We start from the raw sequence: 25,021 nt of genomic DNA, 5'->3' as shown, positions 1-25,021 counted from the left end.
AACTTTCCTCTGTGTAGTACAAAAAAATCCCCCCATAATTGATAGGCAGAGATTGACTTTTAAAGCTTCAAATCAGCTTTGAGGTCTGGGTGATCTTTTAAACTGCTCAAGCTTTCATCTGCAGTTTTTCACATTGCCAAGAGCTGCCAATCAAGCGATGGATTTCTGATCAATATCCCCTTGTTCATTAGCTTACACGGTCTCTCTGTTACGAAGAGAACAGATATCCCAATGCCGGCAGTCACACTGTTTTCAAAACCTTCGCTGGATCAAGTCATGACTAATGTTCTGAACGGGAAAGTGATGCATTAGGATGCCATCGAGTGACCTGAATTGCGAGGTAACTTTGTTGGACTGCGGTTGTCAAGATGAGTGATGTGCAAAGTTAAAGCCTATTGCCAACACACATCAAGAGCACCAGAAAGTACCCAGCATTTATTCGAGCTCTCTGAACCTCTGAGGATTGACTGAAATCTGGCCTAATTTAAGCAGGATGAGTCTTCCTGCCACCTTTCTAAATAATTTTTGTCTCTAGCTCTGAGAATAATGTAGTGTTATTTTTATGAGGCTGAAATCCTGACTGTATTTTAAATAATGAGATGTCCCTCGTTTACTTCTGCAGAGACAAGACCTCAAGGTATTTCCTCCATTCCATGCAGGCTGTGGCTGGGAGTATCTGTGACTTCAGAAATAGCGAAAGGAGTAAGACCAGCTAACAACAAAGCCAGCAAATCTTTCAAATAGTTTTGTAGCTGTAACTTAAAAGCAGTTTCGCAGCACCTTTTCCTCGTAGGGACAGGCACTGGGCAAAGACGGATGATGACAGCTGAAGGAGTGAGGACTCGCAGGCGGATGGGCAGTGGGAGGCTGCAGGGATAGTGGAGGGACAGAGGTAAGGACCATGAAGCATAAGGCAGGGAATGAATTAAGAAACTGTGAAAGGGATACTTTTCCATCAAAGGCAAATCAACAAGTTTGCACAAGGCTTGTGCGTAAAGTCTGAAGCTAAGTGCACAACTCTGGGGCCAAATACTTGCAGAAGCGAAATACTGAGCTCAGACACACAAATGATTTGGAATTTTGTTTTCTGCACGTATCTTGTTAGAAGAGCAACACTGATTTGGGGAAGGAAGCAGTGCTGTATGAGCTACAAGGCTGCTGGACTTGCAGGTTTGAGCTGGAAGCCAAAACGCCATGGGAATGAACAGAAATGCAGGGGAATAATGGGGACATAGTAAAAGCCACACTCCATTTTGCAGGAAAATGAGCAAAATTAATGTAATGCTTTGTCAGTTATAAATTATAAACTCAAATCTAAGAGCCACTGAAATCGAGAATAGGATGAGCAGGGCTTACCTGCAAAAATACTGAACTTATCAATCAAACCATAGGCTTCTATGTGGATCAAGTAGGCTGTGAAAGGATGTACATATCTTCACACAATCTACACATCCTCACACAACATTCATCACAGCCTTTCACTTATCAACATCTTAATGCTACATAGCCTTTAATGATTTTTTACTTGCATGAACTTGTAAACACTTTTTAAACCTTCTTGCACTTTGGGCAAAACCTTGCGGAAATAAGTTCCAGTTAGTTGTGTGCTGTAAGAGAAAGGTAGCCTTCATTTATTCAACCTTCGATTTTCATGCACAGTTAGACTCTGCTTATCCTTCTGTGAGTTTTGCAGCCCAACACCATGACCTCTGCTCCAGCCCATGACCCACTGTGTCACCCGTGGATCCCCAAAGCTGTGTTGAGCACATGAAGCCACAGAGTGGCAGAAAAGTCCTGGCTTGGAACAGACCTGAGTTGCAGGTGCACTCTAGGAGTACCCCACGATCACCTGCACATTGGTACTGCTGCTGCACCTTTGCTTTGGGCTCCAGTGTGCCAGACTCGCTCCTGGCTGGGAACCGATCCAGCATTGTCTCCTGCACCAACATAGAGCACATGTGGAAGTCTGAAAGTCGTCACTGTATTACTTGTCCGAAGTCAAATAGACTTTCTACTTGGTCACAGGCCTTATTTTAAGCTCAGCAAAGCTGCACGTGAAGTTAATAAAATTTAGCACTGGGCTCTAGTGAAAGCTCTTGATGGACCAGATCACCAGCCTCTCGGTTTCGTATGTAGAAATTAAAATGAAGAAAAGGAAACCACTTACCATGCAGCAGGTCAGCCAAGAAGAAGAAATGGGAAGTCTGCATGAAATAAAAAAGGACAGAGAGTCAGTTTCTGGAAAAACAAAAGCCAGCACGGAGCTTGGTTTACAGCACAGTTTCTGATTGCCCCCAGTTCTGGACATTCAGATAAGCTTGTTACCCACTTTGGAGCTAGCTGGGCTGTATTTTAAGAGTTCTTTCAAAAGATTAAAAAAATGTTTTAAAATGCCCACTGATCCCAACAACCGCCATGGGAGCTCTGGCTTTTTTGAGCATCCAGCCCAAACCACTGGGCTGGTGTGCTTTGGGAAAAACCTGTCCTGAATGAGTTAAATTGCCTCTTTGCTTATTAAATGACCACACACTGACTATTTTTCTAAGTTCTCTGAGATACCAACAGAGGTCATGGTCCACCTGGCTGCCAAAGCCGGAGGCTGAGATGTGCTCGGGCTGGGCAGAGCAGAGGTGGGGCAGCACGGCACAGCCTGGGAGCGGGTGCCGCCGGTGGGATCTGGTCCTTCAAGCTGGAAGGCTGTCAACAACCTTCTGATGGAGAAGGACATTTCTGGCACTTCCCATGAGGAAATGCATGTGTCCAATCTCCGATGTGGGGCTCCAGCCTTTCCTGTTTGGCTTGTGATCAAGGGCAAGTGACAAAAGGGAACAGAAGAAAGAAAACAGCTCTCAGCCTTTGAAGAGCGTGAGTGAGGTTTGTCTGAAAGGAGACGCACTGACTCCACACCGGGATGCATCGCCCACATGACAATCTCAGCTCACTTTCCCTCTTGCTCTAAATCCCAGCTGCGGACAGGATTACCTGCCCGTGATTGAGAATACACGTGCTAACAGCAGGTGTAAAGAAGATTTGGAGCTGCTATTCTTCATCTCTCACATTATTCGTCAAAAGAAAAAATATTTCCAAACAATTTAACACATGTAATAAAGACAGCACACACACACACACACTCACACACAATTATTATGTGCACCTACGCATCGCCACAGATAAAATTAACTGTAAATATATGCCCTGTTTAGTTGTGCATTATATATAGAAATGGTATAGTGAAGAAAGACATTCTCAGCTAACACTGGTTGTGACTAAGAACGAATGAATCAGAAGCAATGGATAAGAAACAGGACAAAAAATGCTCAGAATTCACATTCGTGAATATTATCTGGAATATATAAATGAGTTTTTGCTTCAGGCACGTTTGCGTCCCTCTTGTGTTTGAGCCAGGGAGAACAGACACTCCAGCTCTCCCTTTCCCACTGACTTTAATGAGAACGATGTCCCCTGAACTGCTCAGCGGAGCCCCTTTCCAGGTGCACTTAAGTGAGCCACACACATACATAACTAAATCCTCTGCAGCTGGAAGGACACACACACTGACACAATTGCCCCTCCTGAATGAGTGCAGAGATGGCAGTAAATGAGAAGGCTGTAAAAGCTCTGCCCTTAGTGTATATGTTTCTTGAGTGCAGGTACAGGGTTTGTCAGATCCTTTGCCAGACCCAGTAGAGACTGAATAAAGAAAAGGTCTAATTGTTTCATTTACAATTAGTGGTAGCACTCATCCATAAACACAGACACAAACAAACCCTGCAAGTGTACTCCTTTCTTTTGGAGGAATAGACGAAACAAAGAACAAGGGAGCAGCAATGGGAGCAGGATAAAGCAAGAAACATTTCCTGTCCCTCCCCAGCTCTCTGCAGTGCCCTGTTGTGCTGTTTGCCTGGTGGGGTTGGAAAGGGCTTGAGGGGCAGAAGGGTTTGACTTCAGTGAGGTTGCCCCTTCAATCAGGGCAGCCCTTGGCACCACATGGGAATGCCAGAGGGTTTCAGCCCAGACTGAGCGAGGTGAAGGACGTGACTGCATCATGCTCTTCTGTGCCTCAGTTTCCCCCAGCTGTAGAGCAGAGATGATAGTCTCACAATGCCCAAAGGAATGGCTCACAACCGAGAAAAGAAGAAAGGTGAGAGAACTAGGGCTTCGCTACACTATCTTTTCCAGGTTACCCACCTACTCCTCCTGTCCAAGCATTTCTCCATGGGCAGAGCTAACTGCAAAAGGGCAGATACTCTAAACTCCCTCTTGCAATAATCTGGTGCCCTAGAACATGGGCAGGCTTCCAGTAACATCCTTCAGAGTGAGCGGTGGCTTGTACTCTAGGATGGTTGAGTCCCAAATTTTGATTCTTGCTTTTGAATAAAAGCCTCTATCTGCTGCCACAGTAGATTTATTGGGAACAAAAGTTCTATGAGCACCAGATGTGAAAAGTCCAAGAGTTAAACCCAGTCTCAACCATAAGGTTCCTGTGTCCTATTTGTCCTGGAGCTTTTCTCCCTCGTGTGCCTGTCACAAGCTGCTTCAGCAGAGCCACAGGGGACAAAACCCCAGGCAGGGCTGACCTCTTGGTGTGGAGACTTTTCTCCTCCCTTCTGAGGTCCACTGGGCCACTCACCCAGACCACACTGGTTTTGAAGCCTTTTCACACCCGCTAGCCAGCACAAGGCCAGATTTTAGCCTTTTGCCTCCCTGCATGAAGCTTTCCATGGTGGTGTACTCGTCTCCTTCCCTCCTGCCGGCTTGAGCTCGCCCTTTCCTCCATGCCGTGAGGGGGTGCGGGATGCAGGATGAGGGATGTGGGATGCAGGACGCGGGATGTAGAGGGAGGATGCTAGGAGGGGGGGCACAGGTTGGGGGCTGCAGGAGGGGGTGAAGGCAGGGCCTCCCGCCTGCCGTGCCGTATTTCCTCATGGCCAGCAGAGGAGGATCTTGTCCTTCCGACGAGGTGCAATACTGAGCCCAACCAGGAGCAGGATTCAAACAAAAGGAGGAGGGAGGCGAGGCGGGGGGAGAAGAAATTAGGCTGTGGGGCTGGTTTCACCAAACAGACTCCTTGCTGCAGCTCGACACCGATACTTTGTGCGCTCTCTCAAGAGGGAATAAAATAGCTGGATCCTGTTCATAGCAGGTCCGCAGAGACAGGGGACAAAGCTGGAAGAATTTGCGGAGAGTAATTTTAAATTTTATTACTTTAGGCTCATAAAAAAGAAACCCTGGAAAAAAAAAAGTGGGAGAAACATTTTATACGGTTACCAGTGCATTGCTGATTGTGGAGCCAATTACATTTATAGGGGTCCTAGACAAAATGGTGGAAAAATGGCTGAAATTCAAAATATCCTAATTTCATCTCACCTTTGTTGTCATCATCATCATAACGATTAACACTTCACCAAAGCTTCATTCCTCCAAAGAACCATCAAAACTTTACTAATTAAGCTTTATACCAAGGTTAAACACTGCAGATACATGATACTCTCTATTTTTCCATTTCAACTCCTCGAGAAAGAGAGATTAATGAAATGTAATAGATTTCAAACAGTAATGCCAGAATCATGAGCTTTCTTGGTCTTGGGACAGAATCCTATGTCTCTTTCTCAGACAAAAATGTCCAGTTAATCTCTGGTGATTCTTTCTGAATAAAGCCAGGAAGATTTGACCCCAAATTCAAGGGAAATTATTTACAGCTGCCAAGGGCATTCTGCAGTTGAACTGTTGATTGTGTCTTGGATACATTTGCTACCCTGTATTACAATCAAAATGAATAATTAAAACACAAAAGCAGGTGGAGAAACAGGCAGCACGAAGGCGACAACCCAGGGTTAGGCTGTGAATTTACATGTGTGCAAAACAAAATTTCAGAGAAAGTGTAGCTACTCAAGCTGGTGTGACAGATTAGCAAAAGGGATGAAAATTACCTCTGCACATAGACACACTTGTAACAAAGCCCTGCAGGAGTTCAAACATTAAACCGCATTGGTAGGAATTGGCCTATTTACTTAATTGCACGAAGTTGTGCAAATTCTCCTGCAACTTGCTGTGAAGTGGCCTCTCCTGCAGAAAAACAAATATTACCCCTTTCATTTGTTCTGTGCAGTCACAGCTTTGCAGCAGAGAAGGAGGTGGGATGGGCATGAACCGGAGAAGGAGGATGGATATTTGATCAGCTTCCATCCACGACTGACATAAGGCATGAAGAAGCCATGAGGGCAGACACAACTACTGCCTTTTCGTAGTGAACCCCTTGATCCCGCTGACAGCTCTCAGTGGGAACCTTTGTCTGGGCTTCTCGCCAAAGGAGGAGGGAATCGACAGTTCTGATGCTCTTACAATCGGCCAGATTTTTGCCTGCAACCATCTTGGGTAGTGACAGTCTTTGAACTTCAAGGGAAAGTGGCTTTTCCAGCAATGACATTGTATTTCTCAGCCAAGGCCATGGTTGCAGTATAATGAAAGCAGGGCATATTATCATCTGGAGCACACATGCAACACATGTTGTATTTTTAGCCTGGGAAACCATTCTCTGAAAGGATTCCACCAAAACCTCTGAGTTCTTCACCTCCTTGCTACCAAGACATCTCCTGCCTCCACACCGAACTGCAACATGTGCCTCAGAGTAAATTACATATTCCTTATGAGTGGTCCCAGGGTACCCAGAGAAGTTTACATTTAAAGTCTTTATTTTGCTGATTATTTAGTTGTGAGCCTTTCCCATGGTAGCACCTGATATAAAAAACACAGGGATCCAGTAAAAAAGCAAGAGCCCTCAGAGGTGCTGCTGAAACCAGCTTGGATCTCTGCACAGGAGTTACCTGCTCCTGTTTTCCGAGAGATCAAAGTTTCCAAGTTAATCTTTGCACCGTGAGAGATAGCCTGGTAGCAGCTGGCTGTTTTTAAAGTTGTTCACTGGTGGATGAGCGTGCTGGTGCTCCTAGGTGGAAAATGGGGTCAGCCTTGGATGCCATAGGAAGGGAAAGCTACAAAATCTGTTTCACGGGGGCTGCAAGAACCAGCCTTGTTACTCTAACACAAGTGCGCTGCGCTATCAAAGGTTTTGCAGCCGGTGCCAGGAGTGGAGGTTATACTGCTAGACTTAAAGCTTATGCGAAGTCATTAAGTCCCTTTGGTTACACGGGATATCAACCTGCATGCTTCAGGGCATAAACTGATTGCCTTCGGGGGTCAGCCAGGAACGCTTCCCTCTCCGAGAGAGCCCAGTGCACAATTAGCTGGGGGCACTCCCACGGCTTTGTTGCTTTCCTGCTGCATCAGGCAAATTTAGGCGAGCACTACAGAAGGATATTGCACCTGGTGGGCCACAGATCGAGACGACCTTGACAGCATTCACTTCTCTTTGCAGGGATCATTTTGCGACAGTGGAGCATAAAGCCCTCGTGTGAGTGGTGCAGCACTGGATAGAGGGTGAGGGGAGCAGAATCGGGAGGAATAGATCCGTTGATGGGTAGAAAAATATGTCAGACAGCATTGAGTTTGGGACACCCTTAAATTTTGGTCTCCAAGCACCCGAGTCAAGGAAAGACCTGTACGGCTCGTAACAGTTTTCTGTCTGCTGTGGGCCAGCAAGGAGATAGGCACCAACGATGTTTTCTTTGCAATTGTTTGATCTTAATGTGATACTTTAATCCTTCCCTTTCTGCTACTAAGTGCACTTGGTTGTTGGACTGGGCATGACTAGTGAATTCAAAACACTCTTCATCTCAACTAAGAGGACATCGGTTTTCTGAGGTTCTGAAATACACAGTGAAGAGCCACCTCTGCTGCTCTGCCTCCTGCATGTCTTCCTCTCTGCTGCCAGGGGTGTTGAGTTTGCAGGGAACTCTGACATGAAGGAAAAGCCAGATCTGAGCATCTGTTGATTTAAAAATTGCTTTTTTCTTTTTTTCCCTGCGAGTATGTGCTGGAGCACTTCAGAGCGTTGTGAAGTGGGATCTGCAACCTGGTGGATGAGCGACTCCATCAGCAGAGTATTGTGGGATCCAACTCGGTCTTGTCCCATTGCAGATTTCTCTAGCCCAACTCAGCACAAATTTTAAGCATAATGTTTAAATCTATGTGTATTTCAGAAAAATTGCTTCAATACAAGTCTGAGGAAGGGACGATACGCAGCTGAATTGCACAGCCTGATGCAGCAGAGCTCTTTGGATTTCTCTTTCCCTAAGTAAGGAATACTTAACAATGCAGTACCTTATGGCAGGCACATTTCTACTACAGTATCTTGCTGAGCAGAAGTGTAATTAAAAGTGAAAAAAACCCCTAACCTTAGAAGACCTGTCATGTCTGAAGACAGTCTTTGGTGCGATTGTACCATATATGCTAAAATAAGGGTAAAAATTTTGTTCTCATTTGCACCCATCATGCAGCTTTATGCCTTCTATGGAAATAGTTTTGATTCATGCAGGTGAAATCAGTTTCTCTTCAGGTCATATGAAAGAACCAAATGGAAATTTTTGCCTTAGGGTCCCGCTCCAAATCTGTCAGATCCATGAATGGCCGAGTACTTTCCTTTTTTATTTTGTCTGACTCAATATGAGCTACTGCCTAAATCTGTATTGGACTTCTGCTAAATTTCACCAATAACATTTATTAATCAGTGTTATAAAACCTCCTAAAACCAAATTCAAATAAAAATAAGAAGATAGATAGTTCTGGGAAAGGATGGAAAAAGAAATTGTAAGGGTATTTTTCATGGTTTCAGCAAAGTGCAAAGTCTATTCTTTTTCCATTCTAACTATTTCAGCATAACTTTTTCTTTGGAACAAATCATTAAGGCAAAAATGTCCTCTCATAACATGTTTGTCATGCAATGGTCATGTCACGGCAACTCATTCCCCTCTTTTTTTCTGGGATCCATGCCAAGTGCTAAACCAGAAAACCTTGTTATATTAATTATGAAGAATAAACATGTTTTATTAAAAACTAGCCTGCTGAATATTCTGTCGTGCTGCTTTTCAGTGACAGCAGAATTGCTCTTGCATTTTAGTAATGTTAATGAATTTTCAGGGGTGGGGGGAGATATACGCTATATGTTCCACAACAATATTTAGAGCAAAGTCAGATTAGGATTGTCAAAGCTAATGAATCAATCTAACGCTTAGGACACGTTAGGAAAAATCTGTGCAAGACTTCATGTTGTCCAAGACTGAACCTACATCTTCCTCACTGAGTGTGAATTAACACAACCAATTCGTTATGAGATTATTTATATTAGAATGGATTCCCACAGTGTCTGTAAAACTGGCATTGAACTACCCTAGAACTGATCCCCTCAGTACATTGCTATATGTACCAGTGGATCAAGTGTGCCATATCCACCGCTGTCAGCGGATAGATAGCCCTGATGATACACTATTTGATAAATACCCTATTGTGTTACAAAACCCACTGATTACAAGCTCACCAAGCTCTTCAAAAAGATCTATAACCCATTATGAACCCCTCACTATATATTTTTCCTAAAGGACTCAATTTAAACATGTCAACATCTGAAATTTTGCAACGCATTTCAGTAAATATGAACCTGCCTGCATAGGAACTGTCATTAAGAAAGCAGGTTCGAAAGAACCTCAAATTACTTCAGGAGAAAATCTACTTGCTCACAGTGCTTGGAGGAACAACAGAAAAGTTTTAAAACCTTACTTTTAACTTTGCTTTGGTTACAAGTCGTTCTTTCAGTCTTGTTTAAGGAGGAGATGAATAGATTTGGGAAAGTATATCAAGCTCTGCCAGAGCAGGGCTTTGGCCATCTCTAGCTGTGTTAATTATTTTGCAATTAACCTTCCTTCCATCTTAGCAGCAATGATAATTCAGCCATCCAAAACATATGGCTGGGGTAAATTTTACCTTTGATGAAAGAGCTTGCAAAATTGCCAAACCATCGCATACCCCTGACTTGTTTAATTGGATATCTGGTCCCTTCACCACGATGATGAGCAGCCCATGCTGCAGCCCGGTGGTTTGGAGCATCTTGCAGTGCCCAGGGCTGGGGAGTGACTGCATTCCCCACCGCACACCCCTGGGCTCGAGCGGGGTGGACACGGAGCACACCCAGATGGGCCATCCTTTGTCACTATAGATATCTGCTCAAAAAAGCCATGGGGCTTCCCTCTTATGCAGCATTTACTTGGGCACCTCAGTGTCCTGAAATGTGGATACTCAGCTAAATGCTCAAGCTGCCCGGGAAGGGCTCAGCAAGGAGCAGAGCTGGCACGTGATGAGAAAAATAATATAAAAACATACTCACGCACAAATGTGTCTTCCCTAGGAGAATGACCAGTGGAAGAACCTGAAGGGTCAAAGCACTGTTAACCATCCTTATGCTCGTTTTTTTCCTTGAAAATAGCTTTTTCTTCTTGCCTATGTTTTTTTCAGACAAGTCACAATCATTTGAGGGTGAGCTAATTCAGTACAAATAATTAACCATGCTTCAAATATTGTTTAATGTTCAACAAATTGCCCAGATCAAATAAGCACATCCTGTCCAGATAATCACTGCATTGACCGCTGGTAAATGTTTCAAATCAGTAAGTATCAAAGATGGGAATAGTATAAATTAACAATGAAACAACACATTTTTCCTGTATTAGAATTATTTTTTAACTATTATTGTAAATTGAAAAAAAGTATGAATCAGACTGCCTTCTCTCCCATGTGAAAAAAAAAATAGTGAGATCTGGTTATAAAATACAAATTTTTAAAAAATATGAAAGTGTGCTTTTTATTATTTTCTAAATTTTGGACATTCTTAAGCATTTGTCCACAAATGTAAGAACCTGGAATCTTTTTCTTAAATAAAAATTGAAATTCTTGAGTAACCCCTGCTCTCCAGAAGCTGAACCATTTCTAACAACAGTAGCAACTGAGGAAATCACAATATTATTGCAAGAATAAACAACTCTGTATTGCAGAAATGCTGACAAACTTTTACTGATCAGATCTTGTTTGTGCTACATGCTATGAAAACAAGTGAAAAGACGTGTTCTTTCTCCCAGATAGTTTAGAGCCTGAGTAGGAAGAAGGCAGAGGGTGATAGAAATACAGGGTTTTCACATCACAGCCCCAATTCACAAGGAAGTCCTAGCAATATGTTTTCTCTGTGGTTATAAAGCAGTTAAATAGGATAGTGCTGAGCATATTATACAACACCAGGAGAAAAATTAATATGGTTGTCTGCTCAGGAGGACATGAGTAGTGTACAGTAAATAAAATGGATGGGTGAGATGTGCACATGTTGAAATCTGAGGAAGAAAACAGTAAAATCACAATGCCTCTTCATTTTCCATCCTGAATGGGATTTCCTGGTGGAAAAGATAAAATGTGAGCACTTGATTACAGACACTGTGACAAATGATGAAATTTGGATGTCAGGGAACCTTATTTCTGATGATACCTCACTTTGGAGCCTTGAACATCCTAAAGGAGACTTCATACATCAAAATACACAAAGAATTTAGGTATGCTAATTATGCCACACGTGCATAATTTAAGCAGGCGCCTACAAGCAAACCCTGTTTGAGATTTAGTATGTTGGTGGCCACACATACAAATTTAAGAGATTCCAGATTCTTTAACTCGTTAGAAAGACAGCAAGATAAAAGGAGTTAGATAGTTTATGTAATGTGTCCTTGAGTAAGCTGATTTGCACTGAATTTTAATAGAGCCCTGATTCATCAAATCTCAAACAGAATTAAGGTATGGACTGGATCCTAATAACATCATGCTTTATATCCATGAAAGATAAATTAAAGGATGCAAAACTGCTATTGACAAACATTGATTATATGTACTTTGATGGACTTTGAAGTTGTGCCAGATGCGTCTTGTCAGCCTCCGAAGTTTTCTTTTAAATCTCATTGCATAAGGCTTTTACTTTTTAATTATTTTTTTCCCTCAGCCTCTTTGATCAAGAAAAAACGTAGATCATATTTGTGTGATGCTATTTCCTATGCATTTTATTTAGATATGCCCTTGTGCGCAGCTCATGGTATGTAAAAAACATTACATGGCAGATAATCATCTTACCCTGGTATCCTGGGTGCTATTTAACACTTAAGTGACCTTCTTAAGCTGCTGAGTGAAATCTCGCCGTCTGCAGGGGGCTACACAACACTCATCTTTTTGTGCCACATGAATCTACAGAATAAGATGCAAGCCACCAGATTGCTGGGTGTCTCTTTGTTCCCGGGAGAATTTAGACCAGTGAGAATGTTTCGTGGCTCCATTTCATTCCGACCTACTGTCTGTGGCAAAGTGGTCCTCATGTCAGACCCTGTGGAAAGGCAAACCTTCTTGCAGCTTCTGCAGATTTTACAAGCTTAAACAAATAAAATTCCTTCTTCCTCTTTCCCATATGTGCAAATGTCTTGTCAGTAGGGAGCTTCAAGAAACTGAAAAGAAGCTTTGGAGCCATTTTGATTCTTAAACATTGTGAGCCCACATGTACCATCTTGTTTTCCTTATCCATCAGGATATGGCCATAACTTTGTGGGCAGGGGAGTGCATAAGGTATGTTGCCATGCATGTCAAAAGACTCAAAGATGGTGCAGGATTTGGGCACCAAAATCTTTGGGATCCATCTTTGGGACGTTCTTTTTTGGGCAAAGGTCCCATTCCCTACATCCCCAAGACCATCTTATTCATGATGGCTTGCTCATCAGACCTGAAGCACTGATCTGTGACTGTATAGGTGTTTTCAGACAATAAATATGGAGACAAAATTAGAGAACTATTAAATCTTTTAAAATTGAGAATAAATAGATGAAAACAGCTGGTTTAAGTACTGGATCAGAACTCTGGTGGATTGGGGTATTTCTGCACAGCTGTCAATACCGCCTTGAACAAATAATTTACTCTCAGAATTCCTTCACTTCCCACCTGAAAAATGTGGGTAGTAACTTATCTTCTTTAAATCTGTGTTGCCCGTTTAGATAATAAACTATTCTGGCTCAGTATTTTCTTCTATATTAATGAGCAGCTCCAGGCACAAGAGGTGCCCTGTCTTGACTGTGATGTCTAGTATGAAAGAAGGGAAAGAATAACCTAAAAGACTATAGTCTCAATGATTTATTTGGAATTACTACTAAGTATTGTATCTTATAATGCTTTAGTAGTTTTGCTTGCCAAAATAAACAGCAGAAACATTACTTTATCCTCTTTTTTTTTCCCCTAAAATGGGAATTTCAACTGAAAAAATATTTCCCTTGGACTTTTTTCTACCACTGTGCACAACACTTGAATTCTGATCCTGGAAACCATTTCAAGCCCTTCCTGGCTGATAACTCCTCTACATCCTCCAACATGAATGAATATTCTGTGCTGTATCTACCTATGTGTGTCTGGTTTGTGTGTGGATTACTGTGGTGTTAGATATACTAACTGCAGATCTAGTTATTAACACCAGAAGAAACAAATTACCACAGCTGTGAGTGAAGAAAGATAATTCCTAAGGTAAAAGAAAAATAAAAACCTCTACTATGCAACTGTAATAAAACCAGTGGTTCTAGAAATACTTGCCTGCATCAGCCATCAGCACCATGCCCACAAGAGCACAAGCCAGCCTTTCTGAGGGTCAGGACATCTTTCTTCAGACTCAACAGCAATGCCATGGAATATGTAAAGATTGATACTTTGGCTATGGTCTTTTCCGCTGCTACCATTTTGTGGCTTTCTTTAATTAACAATAACTCAAAAGCTCTATACATGTTTGTGCTTCCTTTTTTAGTGTTCCCTCCACCTCCATTAAATACAAGTCTTTTTCAAACAACAAATGAAAATAAGAAAGCAGAAGCCCTATTATTCCTCTTTATACAGAAGGACCAGAGTTGAGTGAGAGTATAGGGAATTGACTTTTAATATAAAATCTGGGAAGGGGAGGAGGGGTATTCTCTTTGTGAAATTCATCTTGGTGCAGAAAGCCAGCATGAGGTCTAGACACCACTTAAATCAACATTTAAAGTGTTGCGGTTGCATTTTGTTTCATAATTCTCTCTAGAAGCACATTCCCAGTGATGGTTTCAATTCTTGGGCTCAGATCAAAAGCACAGTAAAAATTTAAAGACAAGCAAACAAACAAAAAACAGAGTAAGTGCAGGCAGCAGAAAGTTCTGTTGGATGTGCAAAAGGGCTCTTCCCTCATCCCCACCATTATAACCCAGAAGTAACTCTTCAGAGGCTTTGTGCAAGCTCAAAGCTAGTTCAAGAAAAGGATGAGCTAGTTAGGAAGAGAGGCAATCCCACTCCAGTGGTACACACCAGGACCAGCAACCTCTCTCCGGCTCTGATTTGGTACCAGACTCTTCCTCTGAAGGTGCATAAACACCATGGAGCCCTTGAAGAACAACCTGTCATAGTGGAGCTTTGTTCCTGTCCCCAGTCAGAGACCAGCGTACACCCGGCTCTAAGGTTTTCCGTCCCTTTCTGGCCTCTTGGGTGTTCTTTTAAATCTTTCCTTATAACAGCTCCAGATATTCTTGTTAGCTGTGCAGCTTTCTAAGCCCATTTTTGTGTCTCGGAGCTGCCTGCTAAAAGCATTAAAATTGTAAAGTGGTGGACGAAGGAAAACAGTTTTGCTTTCAAGTTGAAAAACATGCATCAAAGCCCCAGTAGTAAATTTACAGAGTATTAAAAACAAACAAAATCTGACCGTAGGGTAACATCATTTTAGGAAAGATGCAATGGCCTACCTCAAAGTCTGCATTTAATGTACACAGCTCTCACTTAACCTGCCTAGGCTATAAATCCCAAGGGTCAAATTCTGTCCAGCCATCCTAAACCAGAGATATTTTTACACTGCAAAGGTAGAACTAATATAGTCTCTCTGCTCCGGTTACCAAACACCTCCTCACAGGCCCTGTTGGTCCTTTTCCAGACGAAGTGGAGAGCAGGGAACATCAGTCCGAGGGAACACGTACAAGCCATGCCCCCATAAGGTAGTCTCTGATGGGGGAGTTAGAGGCGGGAAGGGTTAGGGGAGGGCTGGCAGGAGCTGGCAATGCCATTCTGCTGCTTTGGAGGAAGAGGTGGGGTTTCTGAAAGGTGCAGCATTTGGCTTTTAATCTGACAGCAGCAACAAGAGCATAGGAAGGAAAGGAGAAGCTGTAACAGCAAAGACCTAGTGATGTGGCTAGACCTGAAAGAGCCTGACAGCAGGGCCTGCACCGCACCCGTGAGGATTTTCTTCCCCAGGGGGTGAGGAGCAGCAGCACAGAGGAGTGGCCGGGCTCAGCAGGGCACCGGGCAGCAGCTTGCACAGAGGTGCATAGACCTACCCTGCACCGCTCAGAACCAGGTGCATCCAAAACATGTCAGACAGCAGCTGGCAAGTCATCTGAGGGTAAGAGCCCCAGCCAGCTTCCCAAAAGATAGTCCCTGTAGCGCAGTGGCACAGACTAGCTGCTGTGGGCTGCACTCAGTGGCCCAGTCTGACGTGGTCCACGGACTCACAAGTTGTGTATGATGGAGAGGAGGTAAATGGGGTTAGTGCGCAGACTTCCAGGGAGTCTCTATCTCCTTTCTGTACTCCGAGAAAGGCACAAACCCCACAGGGTACCCAGGGCTGCAAAACTGTCACATCTGCAGCCTCTGGGAAATGTTTCTGCCATCTTGGGCGCTGCCCAATTGCAGGAGTTGTCACATTTCTTGGTGCCACTTCAGCCAGCATCTGTGCCTTTTTTCCTCTTACACTGCAATGTAGATGACACCACCCTCATTACTAACTTATTTTACAATCCCTAAACAAGGGAATATAATGAACATTATGGTAACTACTTTTTTCCTGTTGAAGAAACAAAGCTAGAAGTCTGACCTCCATGCATTCAGAAGAAAACACAAACTAGGAAACGTGGATTTAAATAAAACGTTCCTCCAAAATACATCTTTAAAAATTATTTTTTTTTTCCCCATTCACGATAATATTGTTACTACAAACATTCAATGGGACAGTGAGATGTCATGTTTCCAGGAGGGGAGTCATACAGTAATATGTATAGAAAGTATCAGGGAATTCTTTGGCAGAATAATTTAGTATGCTGTTCAGTGAATTGTCTAAATGACTAAAATAACAGAGACAAATAACTTCAGGTGCAACCATGCACAAATGTTATGAGTACAGCTATGCAGTTCTGATAGAGCCAACAAATCTTGAGTAAGTACTATACAACTACTTTACTCTCTTTAGGTGTTTACTTTTCCTTGTGCAGCTCTCCAAATTAGAATTATACAAAATACTTTCAATTTTCATTTATTTACTAATGTTTATTGCTAGATATTGACAGAGTTAGCCAGCTGAACATTCATCTGAAATGATGCACAACTGAAGCAGCACACAGTTGCAGCTCTTGCCTTACCTCCTTGGTTCTCATACGTGGAGGTGATGAAATGTGTAACAGCTCTAGTACTTATGTCATGTTTATCTTGGCTTCATGTTTAACTTGGCTGGACTAGCGTGATGAGCAGGGCCAATTTGGTTGAGCATAAAGACGTTGATTTCATTTCAAGCCCAGTTTCCCCAGGTTACAATTCCTCTTTTTGATCCATCATCTTAGATCTATACTTTGACCTGGGATTTTCTTTCTGAAAAGCAATTTTTCTATGGACACATGATCCAGTATTCAAGTTCATTTTTTACATAGTTGAAGTCAAACAAGTATTTTTTTAATTTAGGTTTCTGAAATTTATAACAGAAGCAGCACAGCACTGTTTGCACTTTTCTCCATGTAGCAGTGGCAACCACAAGTAAAATTGATTATGGTTTTTATAACCATGTCTGGGATAAGGAAACTGTCTCCTGAGCAGCAATGCTAAATGTGAGTCCCAGATCGATAACTGTGGGGCTAATAGCTTGTAAATTAGTCACTGGACTTGTGAGCAGATCCTAAGGGATTTCGCATCCTGCTCCCACTGAATTCCCCCTTACCTTCCTTTGAAAACATCAACTACTGTTCCTGCCCCTCGTCCATTGCATTCAGCACTATTTGCCTGTTTCCCTCTGGTCCTCTTTAACCAGCCCTTTTTTGACTAAGCTGCTCCTAAATTGTTTTGTTCCCTTCCCCACTCTCCACTTTCTATCCTTCTCATTGCAATCAAACCAGTCATCTTGCAGGCTTTACACCGATGGTGAGTACCGGGAGCCAGGCCCAGTGAAGGTGATGGGAGCAAGAAGCTTGCAGCCCAGAAGATGTCTGTGCCCACACCACCAGCACAGCCTCTGAAGGACCAGACTGGGAATGGACAGACCTGGTACCACAAAAAATCTGTGCCTGAGGTTCATAACAGGAAACACAGACACTCTCCAGAGAGGCTTCCCTCATTAGCAGCCAAAACCTGTATCAGCTCACTGGAAATCCAGTGTGGTGTTCCTGCTTCAGACTCCTAAACCAAAACCTGAATATTTTTAAGGTTGGATAACTTTGGTATGAGCCTACCATCACAATGCTTCAGGGCAGCAGTAGTCAAGTTCTTCGTCCTCTAACTCTAGGCACTAACATGGACGTCGTGGTTGGCAATCTTCCTGTGATACATCATAGTATCCCAAAAATCAGAGAAGAGGTGAGAGTCACCATGCTCCTAGGAAATGCTTCACAAGAAGGATGTCAGTGAATCCTTTTGGCTGTTGTTAAAAAGATATTTCTGGGAAGAAGCTGACATTTTGTGTGGAAAGCAATACTTTTCATACAGTATGTTTAGACAGGCACCTAATTCTCACTGCAAATTTTGAATGTTGAGGTGCTGGTACGGGTGGCAGCATGTATCAGTGTTTACATTAAAAGTAATTACAGTGATGTTATAATCATCCCTAAGCCAGGCATTGCAAAACTGAATAATTTATTGTTAAACTTAATTCAAACGTGCTCCAAAATGGAACTGATTCCTGAACAGCCTGAGCTCAGCTCTGTAATGACATCTTGAAGCCAGCAAAGCAACATGGTTACATTATTTTAAAGTCTGTGGTCTGTGCTTAGAGTACACATTTTTTTAAATGTGTATTTATTTCCTCTTTTCCCTTTCCCATAGTGCCTCCTATAAGCACAAAGGTTTTTCCACTCTGACACCCATCCCCAGACATCCTCTCCTCTCCCCTAACCCCCTCTGTGCACAGTCCTCGTCACTCAGCACAAGTTCTGCTACAGTACCTCCACCCCAGTTCCTCTCCTCTGGGCTCCTCTTCTTTGCTGCTCCCCACAGGTTAACCCGAAGTTGCTGTGCTCACTAGGCTGGCTCGGGGAACAGCTAAGTGGAGGCAATGGCCTCAGTTCATCTCTCCAGCTCCCAGAGGAAACCTCTCATATATTGATTGTCCTTGCCTATGCTAGTGCTCTCACTTGTGCACATAATTAACTGGGACCCAAAAAGCCAAAGCGAATGACTCCCATGAGGGAAGCAGCTTTCACACCATATACAGGATGCTTTGGGAGAGGAGGCTTCAGGCAGGAGGACAATCTGGGAAACCCAGCTACCCTGGTCCTTGAAGCTGGTCCTGAAGCCAAGACCCATGGGAGAGCTACTCAACTTGTGGCATCACGTCCAGCAAGGGGTCTGATAGACAGGCACTGCACATAAACCCCTTTTCTCTGCACGTCTTTGGAAGCATCTTTCCAGCAACCTGCCCCATATACTTGGTGCTAAAATAAACTCCTAGGGAAGGAAAGAGCATGTCTGAAGTTACTCCTTTCCTTTCCTTCTCTGCCCTTCCCTCCCCGCTCCACGGTCCACATTTGCAAACTTTTGGTGTCTTTGAATGATTTTCACACTCCAGAACAGCATCATTGAATTTTGCTTAGTTAAGGCAAGACGACTCATGTCAGAAAATGTTTGCTAGATTGGGTCTCATTTTGTAACATTTCCCCTCAAAGGATCATTCAATGATGCATCTTAGAATCAGATTCCAGAGAGGGAACTAAAAGAAACATCAATAAAAAAAGAAACTGTGAAGAAACTAAATATAGAACAGGCCAATATGAATTAAACAACATCCTAGAAATCTTCACACAATAATTGATTTGCTCATTTGTACTTCTTTCTATTCTTTAATCTTTCAGCAGGGCTTCAATCCTTCCCCCATTGCTTTTTTAATATTCTCTGTTCATCTGTTGTCTACAATATTGTTTCTGATCTCTCTCATCCCATCAATCATCTATAAAAAGAGACTAGTCCACACACTCTGGTCTCCAATCCTAATGACTGTAAAGAACTAATCACCTAAACTGAGTGATGTTCATTGTTGTAAGTGTCTCTTTGATTTATTAAACATCTCTGTATAAATTCCTGCATGTTTTGCAAGTTGTTTCCTGGAACCTGTATGAAGGCACTTTGAAATCCTAAAACTGTCTGCTTATGGGGTTTTTGGTTCACCTAATAAATGGATTCTTGTCATGAAAATTGAGCTTTTACTTAACTGAAAGGACCACTCAATTCCAAATTCAGGTCAGATCCTCAGTTTGAGCTTTCCCTGAATACACAGAAAACTTACAAAGGCCACTCATATACACTTTATATTAATTTGAAAATACTGTATGCATCACTTCGGCATGTCTGCCTGCTGTCGGAGAGCCATAGACGCTATGGAAATACTCCTAATGATGGCATTTTCCCTAGCTGTCACTTTCACATGCTGTTGCAAGCTCTTTAGTTGAGCAAGGAGACTTCCAATTTGATTTAAAAAAAGTTTAAGAACTGAATATGTTCACATTCTGTCCTAGTGAAAATGGTGTATTCAGCACCATGTCATCAGTGTGCAACCATTCCTCACAGTAAAAACATTTGATCTGGGTGCTGAAATTGGCCTCCTCTTTGAACATACAGTGGTGGTGAGGCCACCAAATCCCCACCAAAGGCCCTGGGTGTCACCAAATTTGGGGATTCTCAAAGGGATGCAAGATACAGGTTCTGCCAGTCACATCAAGGACTGCCTCCTCATTTATCCTGATCTCACTTGGAAGAAAAAGAGATACTAAGGACAGAGCAGAATTCAACATGAGCAAGGTATGTCTGAAGATGGTATGAGGCTTTTGAAAGAGCCTGACATGATATTCTCATGAGCTAATTGTGAAAGATGGGAACTAGACAAAATATTATATGGGCGCAGCTGTTGGTAGAACCACACTCAGGGACAACACTCAAAATGGAGGACCAGTTTGATAAACAACTCCCCTCTGGAATTAAGCCTTAAGACTTAGGCACAAGTCTTAAGACTTGTGCTATTCATGTTTTCTCTCTGGCACCTTAGGGTGCAGGACAAGAAAGAAAAGGTATAAAATGTTCGACTGATGCCATTCTGGGAAGCATTCTTTGCCATTGAGAAGTTTATGAATTCTGTTCCACTTTCCCATGCTGGATTTGCACAGAATATTGAGTGCCTGCTAAAAATAAATGCATATTCCTTAATGTTCACTACACTCTTTACAGCAGTCCCTGCTAATGAACCAGCTACTGTTACAGGCGGGTGAGTTTCACGCATTGATTGCCTTAGTGCCTCATACTAAGTAAAAAAGACTTTAATAATCTTATTATTACAGAAACATCATGGAAACTCATAAATATAGATTCAACATTTAACATCACAAATCTGTGAAAACCCTTTTTTCAGCACAGTATGGGCATAGTTATGCTGGCAGGCAAAAGAAGTGGGGAAAAAAATTATGTATAATTTATTCTATAGATTTGCCCACTTTTTCTGTTTACAAAATGTGCATTAATACCTTACAGCTTTTGTGTTCTGTAACTATTAGCAAAACAGTCTCCTAGAACCCTCTGGTGAGGGTGGGTTAAGATGGACTAGTAAATTTTGGTTTGGTGTATAGAGCTCATATGGCTTTCCTTTTCACTGCCTGATTAGCAGATTGTCAAGTGTTACTCTCAGAATGAGATTTTGTTTTGTTACATTCACTTTAGCATTCAAAAATTTGTTTTCTGTGCATAGCTCAGGACCTCATGCAAACATCAATGTTTTTGTGATTACAGTTGTCAGCTAGAGTAGCCATAGAAAGTATTAGCTCCTCCACAAGAGCATACACACAGAAAGGGCTGCGATATAGAAACACAGCAGAATAGGGGTTTTCTCTCTCTTTCTCTCTCTCTCTCGTTGTTTGGTTGTTTTTTTGTTTTTTTTTTTTTTTTGTTTGTTTGCTTTTTTTAAGGAAAATGTTGCAATAGTGTTTGGAGAAGGAAAATTAGATTTTTTTTCCCCAAAATAATTGAAAAACTAATACAGAGGAAGTAGATTTAGATTTCTGTTCAAGCAAATATTCATGGAAGTGATTAGTGAAGTTTAAAATGACCCCATCATCTGTACTCATACATATAATGTTGCTGTAAAAAGATAATTCTATTAATAACAGGTGAGAGAACTCCATTAACTAGTCATGGGAACATAAATAAATAATAACTAGTGACAACATGGGTGTCAGCATCTTTACCATAGACGTTGATTTGAGCTAGATGATTTCCAGACTCTCAGGAAAGGGAGACTCATTTCTGTTCAAAAAGCTCCTACTCGGAGGACCAGCACACAAATGGACAGAGATTAGGAACAACCAACAGTTTCTACATATGTGAACTCACTGCACTACAGAAAGGATTGCAGAGAGAAATGTTTTTAAAGAGCTTAAGAAGTAAAGCGCAGGCAGGATAGGAGCTCTATATTGTGAGAAAAAAAGCACGAACAGGACAGTTGAAAACACACAAATAATTTAACTTCTACGCAGGACCAGCTAAAACATTTGCTTAGAGTCATATCACACTCTGCGGTTGGATCACCTGTATTTACACTGTATATTTAAAATATCTGTTGATGATAGAGTCTGTCTACAAATTTGATGTCAGTGGTTTCACTGGGAAACGATCTGTAATTTTTCTCTGCTCAACAACACTGACAATATAAAGTCTACTATCTCACAGACTACCTCGATCTTAAAAATGATTTTTTTTTCTTCTCAAACAAATGATTCCCCAATCTTTGTGGGATAAATATGGTGATGATTTAGCCTGTTTTGCAATCTATTGAGCTTTAAATGTGTCAGCTCATTTAAGAATTGATATTATAAATTTTATCGCTCTGTTTTGGGAGAAAATCCTACATCTTGAAGAAAAGAAACAAAGACTTTCCTTTTCTGATTGGTGGGGTGGGGTTTTTTTTGTTGTTTTGGTTTTGCTTTGTTTTGTTTTTCCCAGAAAGATGGTTGCTGCTCGAGAGGCTCTGAGCAGTAAAGAAGGCTGGAAGTACTTAGTCTTGGTGGAGGTGAACTGTACGGTTAGAGGGCAGAAAACGAGGTCAGAGGTATATATGATCAATACAATATTGCACAGGAATTGCCACAGCGGACACCTCATACCTACTTTGTGTGTGCACTTATAAATACCTGTCCGTATCGCCAATCCCTGGCTCAGCTGAAAAAGGTTCTGTATCTTTGACGCGAGGCAAGAAGATCTCCATCCCTGCAGTTCTACTGAGATTACTCAGCTGTGAACAGATAACTCGATACAAAGAAGAGGAAGAAAAAGCAAGGAAAAAAGTAGAAGCAGACAATTTCATAGAGCCCAAACCAGACAAGACTCTCTCTGATGACCAAGGGAAAAGCTTTGATAAACGGTAGGGCAGCTCCTCAAATCCAGGTCTCTGAAAGTGGGGGTGGAACACTGCAGGAAATAATATGAGAGTCCCTGCTGTGGGAGTCAAGGGAGACAGGGAAAATAGTTCAGGTAATAAAAAAAATGTTAATATTACAAGAGTGGAATGCATCTGAGTATAATTCCAGACTTTTAAGTTCAGTTTTCAAATCTTGGAGAAAGAAAGAGACAGCCTGCTGCCATCTCACTAGTTTGTCACATTGGGTTTAAGGTGTGGAATAAATCAAAACTTTTTTTTTTTTGGAACATGGTACAAAGAAATGCATTAATAATACATGAAAAATGTTCATCACATTGGTGTGCATCAGTGGAAACACTGTTTTAAAGAAGCTATGAGCAACACATGAAAAGACTTGACCTAGGTTTCACTTCTGATGTGTTGGGGTGGGGGCAAGGCAATCGTTTCTCTTACCCACTGATGTGCTGTGTCTGTGACTTCCCGCTTGGGTAGAGAAGTTGGGTTCCCAAAGCAGGGATGATTTTTCTTTCCCACAAGCAAGCAAGGAAGTTTGAATCCTCTGAGCCATCCCCTCTAAGTGGATGCAAGAGGAACAGAGAGAGAAATAAAACAAAACCTCCCAGCTAACTGGTAGTTGCCATGCCTTTTCTTCCTCTGCATGCTGAATGTTTAAATGTCTAAAGACTCTGATGTTTGCCGAGAACAGCAGTCATTTTTTCGCTCAGCTCTGCACACTGTAGCGCAGAGGACTGGGACACATGCACAAGCCTGTATTCTGTGCCTTTCAAAATGGTTTTGCTTTCCTTCCCTTTAGTTTCCAGATATGTGCTTTAAAAAAAAAAAAAAAAAAAAAAAAGTTGTTCTAATTAAAAGTATACAGTTGCTATTTATGGAAGAGCATAGCTGCAATAAATATTTGTTTCTAAGCTAGCTGAATCTATCAGCAATCAGAGTGTGGGGAAGATCAAAGGGAAGAGAAGATAAACACAAAAATTACATTTGTGATTCGGATTGTGGTAGCGCCCAAATTCTCCACACAAAAATGAGGCCTCCTGCAGTCAATGCTGTACAGGCACATAGTGGGATTTTCTTGTCTTCTGAAGTGCCAGCATCTCAACAGGCAAGTTGGACCCGAGGGGTATGAAAACAGATGATTTTTGTTAGTGACCAGAATGAAGAAGATCTCGTTTTGCCTCTGCTCCTGGGGTTAATTGTGTTTGCAAGAGCTGTGGGCACCCTCTCCTCAGCTGGTGACATAGTGGCAGAAGATATTTGGGCCCCGCTGTCTATGTGGGGCTGTGCATCCATGAGGGAACCCTTCAGAGACCTTATGCTTCAAGCATGCAAGAGCTTTGTTTCCACCAGCTCTTCCATGAACAATTTTGCCCTCAGGGCTGGTCAAATGCAGTTGAGCCAGACGATTTCCTTTGCTCAGTGGGGTAGGGGGGGAACTGATGGTCACCTAGCTGTGCAAACCCACTCCGTAGTCTCTGTCATTCCTTGCTCTTACACATGTGTTGGAAGACACTTCATCTGTGCCCAGATAAGCACAGAGGGAAAAACTGCGCTCTGCATTGTATCCTGCCAGGTGGAGGGACCACAGCTGATGGGCCTTCACGTGGCACTTTGCATGCATTTCATTCCTCTCTTCCCACTCGCTGCTGCTCCATCACTTTCCTCTGCCTCTGGGGAACCCAAGGGCAAGCATGGTTGCTGTTGGACCATGTCACAGGTCACACGTGGGGATGTGGCCATGGAACAACTTTGCAGAAACCTGCTGGTGGTCATCACCTCCCCATTGAACCAGCAGAGCCATCCTCAGCAAACCCGTAATCCTGAGTGAGGTGTGGCTCAGCATGCAAAAATTTCCCTGCTGAACCCTGATTTTCTGTTGGAGGGTACAGGAAAGAGGGAATTCACTGCTCCAGCAGATGCTCATTGCACTCCTTATATAGGCCTTAAGCCTGTTGTCACCATCTTAATTTGTAATTTTGTGAACTACTTTTACCTTATTTAATCAACTCCCACAATAGGAAAAAAGACCCTAAGGAAAGAGAAGAAAAATTGTTAATTTGCTAAGACCTTGCCTGGCAAGTTTCAGCTCAGAAACCCCAGAGAATGCAGAAGAGATTAATGAAAATGCTGAGAATCACCATAATAATTCCAACTACCCGCACCAGTGTCAGCAGGCTCAGCAGGGCCTGTCATTAGAAAGCCCCCTTTTAAAACGGGTGTCCCTCCTATTAGTTAAATTATCTAGACTGTGGCAAAGAATATTCCAAGGTGACAGAAATCGGAACAGTACAGACTGCTAAAAATGAAAATCAGATAATTGCTCATAAATTACTTCTGGGGTCTTTCAAGATCTTTCAGTCTTGCTGACTGAAAAGCAAGTCATTTGGAATGCAACAA

At 42.4% G+C, this 25,021-nt stretch overlaps 1 protein-coding gene across 1 annotated transcript in view; it reads right to left on the bottom strand.

Annotated features, from left to right (window-relative positions):
- Positions 1-20,000, bottom strand: part of HABP2 (hyaluronan binding protein 2) — a 31,405-nt gene extending 11,405 nt beyond the window's left edge. Inside the window, exon 1 of the mRNA XM_026851521.1 lies at positions 19,873-20,000. Within this exon, the coding sequence (XP_026707322.1) occupies positions 19,873-20,000 (128 nt within the window). The remainder of the gene's footprint in view (positions 1-19,872) is intronic.
- Between the last annotated feature and the right edge of the window lie 5,021 nt (positions 20,001-25,021).

Source organism: Athene cunicularia (genome assembly GCF_003259725.1).
Source record: "Athene cunicularia isolate RWA chromosome 6 unlocalized genomic scaffold, athCun1 chr6_part1, whole genome shotgun sequence".
NCBI classification, from domain to species: Eukaryota; Metazoa; Chordata; class Aves; order Strigiformes; family Strigidae; genus Athene; species Athene cunicularia.
The sequence above is the reverse complement of the archived record's forward strand: the minus strand, read 5'-3'. Positions and strand labels throughout refer to the sequence as shown.